The sequence below is a fragment of the Mandrillus leucophaeus genome, unplaced genomic scaffold (assembly GCF_000951045.1).
Source record: "Mandrillus leucophaeus isolate KB7577 unplaced genomic scaffold, Mleu.le_1.0 Scaffold198, whole genome shotgun sequence".
NCBI lineage: Eukaryota > Metazoa > Chordata > Mammalia > Primates > Cercopithecidae > Mandrillus > Mandrillus leucophaeus.
This window is the reverse complement of record NW_012102009.1, coordinates 3,309,984-3,317,150: the sequence shown is the minus strand read 5'-3', so window position 1 is coordinate 3,317,150 and position 7,167 is coordinate 3,309,984. Positions and strand designations below refer to the sequence as shown.

Below are 7,167 nucleotides of genomic sequence, written 5' to 3'. Positions count from 1 at the left end.
GAAGCTCAGAAGGGCCAGTTTAGCTCCAGCCACCTGTGGTAGAGCCACAGCCAGAACTGCTGCTGTGGATGACCAGGCCCCTTTCACCCTCCCCAGGAACTCCATTCTGTGTTCTTCCCACGGGTGTCAGTAGATGTGCCATGTAAACACCAGCAGTAGCTTGGGTGAGATGAAGGACGAGCTCCTCCTTCACTTGGCTGGGCTTCTCAACACTCTATTGCCCAAGGTTGGTTGTCCTTGCAGAGATATGGGACATCTGGAGGCAGCCTCTGACTTTGGGAAACCAAAAGAGCACTGACTTGTACTGCTCCCTAGAAAGCTCCTCCAGAGAAGCCTTTCCTGTAGCTGACTTGCTATTTGTGTATATTCCAGGCAGAAGCTGCCTTCCTGGGTTTGGAGCTGTGGCCAGAGGGGGCAATTTGCATGTGGGAACCCAGCAGCTGCCAGAACTGCAGTGGCCCCAGCAATGTTTTCGGCCTTATAGCTGCCAGTTATCTGACCTGGGCCCCAGTGCCTTACTCTCATGCAGCATCACAGGTAGGGGACAAGGCATTCGTTCATGATGAGCAAAGGTTCCCCTGTGTGGTTCTCCCCTCCCAGTGTCTTTAGCTGATTCAGGGCTAGAGTCCAGCACTATGCTGGAGAATTGGGCTTATTCTCTCAACTGGTTCAGCAGATACAGAATTGTAGGTGAGGCCAAATCTGCCTCCACAATTTAAAATAAAATGGAGGAAGAATTTTGAAAATACGTTTTTCCCTCCTAGCATGTATCCTCAAAAATCTTTATTTACATCAGACCTTATGATAACTCATTTTGGGATATAACTGTCACACCACAGCAGGTCAAACAAACAAACTATACAGCCCACTTTTCTTCTGATTTCTCTTACATAGAGCATAAAGCTAACTTTGAATTCTGCTATAGCTCCAGCCTTCATGATTTGGCCGTGTTGCTTTCCAGAAGGTTTCAGGAAGACTGGTTATGCAAGTGACACTTCCTGTTTACCCATTTTTAATCATTAATGGCTGAAGAAGATGAATTGTGACCACAAAGTGTTCTAATGTCATTTATTTGAAATGTTTTACTTGTGTAGTAGTGTGCCAAACACTTGTAGCAGTCCAGTTTACACACAACAAACTGAACCAGGAATCTCAGCTACAGATCCCAACTACTTTTACAGCTAAAGATTACTTTTGAAAGTGAACTGTCAGGAGCCTGAAGTTGTAGATTCAAGGCTGATGCTTGTGATAAAAAGAGGTGGTGATTAGTGAGGTGCATTTCTTCAGCCCTGGCTGATCTCATCCATATATATAACTTTTTTTTTTTGAGACAAGGTCTCGCTGTGTCACTCACATTGGAGTACAGTGGCACAATCATAGCTTACTGCAGCCTTGAACCTGGACTCGGGATCCTCCCACCTCAGCCTCCCAAGTAGCTAGGACTACAGGTGCACACCACTGCACCTGGCTAATTTTTAAAATTTTTTTGTAGAAACAGGTTCTTATTTTGTTGCCCAGGCTGGTCTCCAACTCCTAGGCACAAGCATTCCTCTGGCCTCGGCCTCCCGAAATGCTAGGATTGCAGACATGAGCCTCCACACATAGCCTCATCCATTCCTATGCTTTTTATCATCGTCTTTGTGTCAACAGCTCCCAAATCTGTGCCCCTAGCTGAGACAACACTCCTGAACTCCAAAGCTCTATATCCCGCTGCCTGGTGGACATCTCCAGCTGCATTATTTTGCATATTCCTCCAATGTACCATTTTCGAAATGCCTTATCTGTGCTTTCTGCAGTATTCATTCCTATTTCCCTAAATGGTTCCACCATCCCCTCAGTAGGCCAAGCCAGAAACCTGAGTCTTTGACTTTTCCTTTCCCCTTTTCCTGACTTACACGGCTCTGCAGGACCTGGTTCCTGCTCAGCTCCCCTAGCCTGCTCTTGTGATCCTCCCTCTGCACCTTGAGTGGTACTGAAGGTGCCACATCCTCACTCATGCGCAGGCTTCCATAGTGTTCCTTTGCCCCCTTCCTCCATTAGTGACCTCAGCCACTCGAGAAAAGTCATTTATTGCAGGAGTCCACCCAGGTGGCCTGGAGAACACCAAATACTTCTTCCATGGCATTCATCACACTGGATTGTTAAACTGGTGGGAGGGCCCTTTTCACAGCTGTCTCCCCTGTGCCCAGCACTGTACCTGATGCATAACAGGTACTCAGTAAATACTAGACTAATAGTTGACCTGGACTGAGGACTTTATTCTAAGTATTTTGCTAAGTCTGTTGTCTTTAACAAGAGTAGGATCAGGGAGACTGTCTAGTAGGCGGTTTTGACAAAGTCTCAGACAACAGTTTGGCTTAAACTAGGAGGAGAGTGGCGGAGCGAAGCAGGCAGATTCGAGCTGCCTGTGCTGCTGGGGTTGACGGGACTTGCTGATGGTTGGGATGGGGGTGGGTAGGAGGGAGCAAAAGGCGTGCAGGTGCAGTGGCTCACGCCTGTAATACCAGCACTTTGGGAGGCTGAGGCAGGCGGATCACGAGGTCAGGAGATCGAGACCGTCCTGGCCAACACAGTGAAACCCCGTCTCTACTAAAAATTGCACAAAAAAAATTAGCCGGGCGTGGTGGAGGGTGCCTGTAGTCCCAGCTACTCAGGAGGCTGAGGCAGGAGAATGATGTGAATCTGGGAGGCGGAGCTTGCAGTGAGCCGAGATCGCCCCACTGCACTCCAGCCTGGGCGACAGAGCAAGACTACGTCTCAAAAAAAAAAAAAGGCATGAAGGCTGACTTGCTAGAGTGTTTGGCCTGAATAATTGCCAGCTGCTGCTGCTTCCTGAGAAAGGGATGAAGGGCAGTGTATATGAATAAGTTTGTGGGGAAAAAATTAAAAGCTATCTTTTAATTTTTGTGTCTTTTAATTTTGGTATGTGTCTGGTTTGATATGCCCATCAGGTTGCCAGGTAGAAATGGATAAATAAATCTAGAACTCTGGAATAGGATTAAGCAAGCCTGGAGTTTCTCATTTAGAACTCACCAGAACTCCCTAAGGTAGGAGCTGTTGCCAACTGAAGTCACATAACTTCCTAACTCAAACAGCAAGTAAGCAGTCAGCCAGGGTTTGAATGCAGGTGGTTGACCTCAGCACCCACCTGCTGAGCTGCCACATAGGAAAAGTGTTTCCAGTTCTAGGTTTGGCCAAGCTTAGTTCTCTGCAGTGTAAATTTTTTCATGCCAGCTGTAGGAATTTAGAAGGTCAAAATGTGCTTGCTGGGCTTACAGATTTTAAGTGTAATCAGGTATGCTTACAGTTATAGACAAGAAGTACAGAGTAGAAGAGAAAATGAGCCAGAGGAGGGTGAGGGCCTGGCATAATGGTGATCACCAGACACTGTTGCTGGGACTTCTGGGCAGTTGAATAACATATACCAAGACTGTTAATATCTACAATTTGCTCATCTGCTTGCAGAAAAGTTTGAAGGATATTATTCAAATTCATCCCTTATTATAAAAGCATAGATATGAAAAAGAACCAACTCTTTCCCTTTTATTTCACATTTTAAGATATTTATAGGTTGAATTTGAGTATTTACAAAACATTATGTTGCATTTCTTGTGTTTGACTCCTGCAGAAAGGGAATAGCTGTAGAATGTAGGCCAAGGTATATGCTTTTTTCTAAGGGTATGTGTGTATGTGTATGTACTTATATACATATGTGTATGCTGATTTGAAATAACTTTCTTTTTATGTTTTATTTTAGGGATAATGACTCTTCTTGCTTTTCACCTAAGTTGATAAGCACCCTGTGCACTTTAATCTCCTGTCAGTACCATCGGGCCAACTGAAGACAAGGTTTTGAAATCTCAGCTGTAAAAGACATCCAGCCAAACTCTCAGTCTTGCCTTAACAATGTTCCAGAGGCTGAATAAAATGTTTGTGGGTGAAGTCAGTTCTTCCTCCAACCAAGAACCAGAATTCAGTGAGAAAGAAGATGATGAATGGATTCTTGTTGACTTCATAGGTAAGGTACACTTTGTTACTTGGTGGTTCATCTTCACAGTAAAAACGGAAACTTGCATCTCAGTTTTTGCATAAGAAAACCAGTAACTGAGGGTTTTTAAGCCTTAAAAGTAAGCAGGAGTTTGTCTTTAAAAAATTACAGGAAACCACCTGTGCTAGATAATGTCAGTGAAATTGACTGACATCAGTTTTTAGTTTTGCAACTCTTACAGATTGATTAGATCAAGGGCACTTCAATAGAAGACCCTTGTATTAGACAGGTAGTAACCCATCTGGCTCATTACACAGTTATTCAGCAGAATAGAAAGAGTCTTAAAATCACTCCTGCAAAACCAACATAATCCATCCCATATAGTGACACACACACACACACACACACACAATTTCTGTGCTCAGAAATAATTTTATAATCATATAGATGAATATAAATGGGTTTGTTTCTGAACTAAATAAAAGAAGATATATGAGCATCAGCTAATAGTATCATTTCTTCTTTTTTCTGTGCTGTGAATTTGATGGGTGACTTTATAATGACTGCCCAATGTGATAATCATCCTCCTGTGGGACTCTTCTACAACACACATGGACGGTAATATGGACTACAATCTAGATACTTGCACTGGCTTCTCAGCAGAAGAAGAAGAAGAAGAGGAGGAGGACATCAGTGAAGAGTCACCTACTGAGCACCCTTCAGTCTTTTCCTGTTTACCGGCATCTCTTGAGTGCTTGGCTGATACAAGTGATTCCTGCTTCCTCCAGTTTGAGTCATGTCCAATGGAGGAGAGCTGGTTTATCACCCCACCCCCATGTTTTACTGCAGGTGGATTAACCACTATCAAGGTGGAAACGAGTCCTATGGAAAACCTTCTCATTGAACATCCCAGCATGTCTGTCTATGCTGTGCATAACTCCTGCCCTGGTCTCAGTGAGGCCACCTGTGGGACTGATGAATTACATAATCCAAGTAGTCCCAGGTACGTTACAAGTATTTTAACTCTCTGTAGGCAGTCCACTGAGCATGCATTTTGTCTCTAATTCAAACCTAAGTTATTAGAAGATGCAAAAGTAATTTTATTAGAGATTTATGAAAGCATGTGTGTGCACAGTACACAAGATGATCCGTAAGATAACTTGTTGACTGGTCATGGTGTCTCACACCTGTAATCCCAGCACTTTGGGAGGCCTAGGCAGGCAGATCACTTGAGCTCAGGAGTTCAGGACCACCGTAGGCAACATGGTGAAACCCCGTCTGCACAAAAAATAACAAAAAATTAGCCAGGTGTGGTGGTGCACACCTGTAGTCCTAGCTACTCAGGAGGCTGAGGTGGGAGGATGGCTTGAACCAGGAGGCAGAGGTTGCATTGAGCCAAGATTGTGCCACTGCACATCAGCCTGGGTGACAGAGCAAGACTCTCTCAAAAACAAAAACTTGTTCATTTTCGATTTTTTAAGAAAGTTAGATGTAGCATGGCCCCAGTTATATAATAGCATTCTCAATTTACAAAATTCTGCTACTGATTAGAAATAAGACTGGCATTTCTGCTAAGTATCTTAGAACATAACTCTGACTTTATAGACTGGATTATTTAGGGCATCAAATTCAACTAGAATATTATGTCTTAAAATTTATTTTCTTCCAAGTATTTCTAGCTACATCGCATCAAATGATGTAACCTTGAAAACCTTGTCTGAGAATTTAATGAACTCAGTTTCTTACTGCAGTACTCACACTGCACAGTCACCCAGTGCTTCTCACACCAGATGTGTGGGTTTTTTCCACACACCGCAGTCCTCCAGCAGTGGACACTCTCTAGTGTCCCATAGGTTGAAGGCTTAGTCCCAAAAGACTGCCTCCCATTTCCAATGCCAATCTCAAGCCCCCGGTTTTATGTATGCTTCTGACCAACCAGCTGTAAACTGGTGTTCCCATGACCCCTTCCTTGGGTTTGATTAATTTGCTAGAACATCTTATAGAACTTGGGAGAACATGTTTTCCGGTTTATTATAAAGGATACAGATGAAGGGATGCATAAAGCAAGGCGTGTGGGGAGGGCATGGAGCTTCCATGTCCTCGGTGCACCCCACCCTCCAGGAAACTCCACATGTTAGCTCTCCAGAGGCTCCCTGAATCCAGTACTTTTGGGGTCTTATGGAGGCATCAGTACATCGGCATAATTGATTAAATCATTGGCCATTGGTGATTGGCCTAACCTTCAGACCCTCTCGCCTCTCTGGAGTTTGAGGGGTGGGGCTAAAAGTCCCAACTCTAACTTGGTCTTTCTAGTGACCAAATCCCATCCTGAAGCTGTCTAGTTGCTGCCAACCACCAGTCAACTAATTAGCATGCACTTTCCATGTTGGAGGTTCCAAGGATTTTAGGAGTGGTATGCCAGGAGACTGACAAGACTGAATATATATTTTACAGTATATATATTTTACAGTCCAGCCTCACTCTTCAAACTTGGATTCCTTACAACAAAAGGATATGGAACTCAAAAACTACTGGCACAACACCGGAATCCCATTCAGTCTATAATTCATTACATCCGTCATTGTATTGTATGAGCATGTCTCCCAGGGCGAGGCCACTCAGGTTTGCAGGTTTATTGATCTTGTTGGTTTCCAAAAGCAGAAATGGTTTTGGCAAACATGTAGCTTCACCCTTTCAGGCATCTGGTATACCTGAGCTTAAAGACAATGTCATCTTTTTCTCTGAGCCTGTTTCAAGGTATTAATATGATGAATTGATCCCAATCATAACCTATTTATTCATTCTTTTATCCTCTTTTTCTTCATTTATACCCAAACTTTTCCATCTCTGGAAGGGATGTTAGGTTTAGCCACTGTGCTGGTCTAGATTGCAGGTAGCAATACTAGTTTAGCAAGTACCTCTCCCTCAGTCCACTCCCATTCAGATAGAGTAAGGTGACATAGGTACAAAATTAGTGGGCTGTTTTTACCACCAGATAATATAGCTGCGTTCCTTGTTGACTCCAGTTTTGCAAGATGGGGTGTAGGTAACCCCATAAGGGCCTTAGGACTTTTGACATGAGGTTTAAAAACATAATTACAGGCCGGGCGCGGTGGCTCAAGCCTGTAATCCCAGCACTTTGGGAGGCCGAGACGGGCGGATCACGAGGTCAGGAGATC

General features: G+C 44.0%; 1 protein-coding gene across 2 annotated transcripts in view; it reads left to right on the top strand.

Moving 5' to 3' along the window:
- Positions 1-3,658: 3,658 nt before the first annotated feature.
- The window catches only part of TP53INP1 (tumor protein p53 inducible nuclear protein 1), a 15,385-nt gene continuing 11,876 nt past the window's right edge, over positions 3,659-7,167 (top strand). For both annotated transcript variants that reach the window (XM_011978658.1, XM_011978659.1), the window contains exons 1-2: positions 3,659-4,018; positions 4,628-4,991. In XM_011978658.1, coding sequence (XP_011834048.1) covers positions 3,907-4,018; positions 4,628-4,991 — 476 coding nt within the window. In that variant the 5' untranslated portion in view covers positions 3,659-3,906. The remainder of the gene's footprint in view (positions 4,019-4,627; positions 4,992-7,167) is intronic.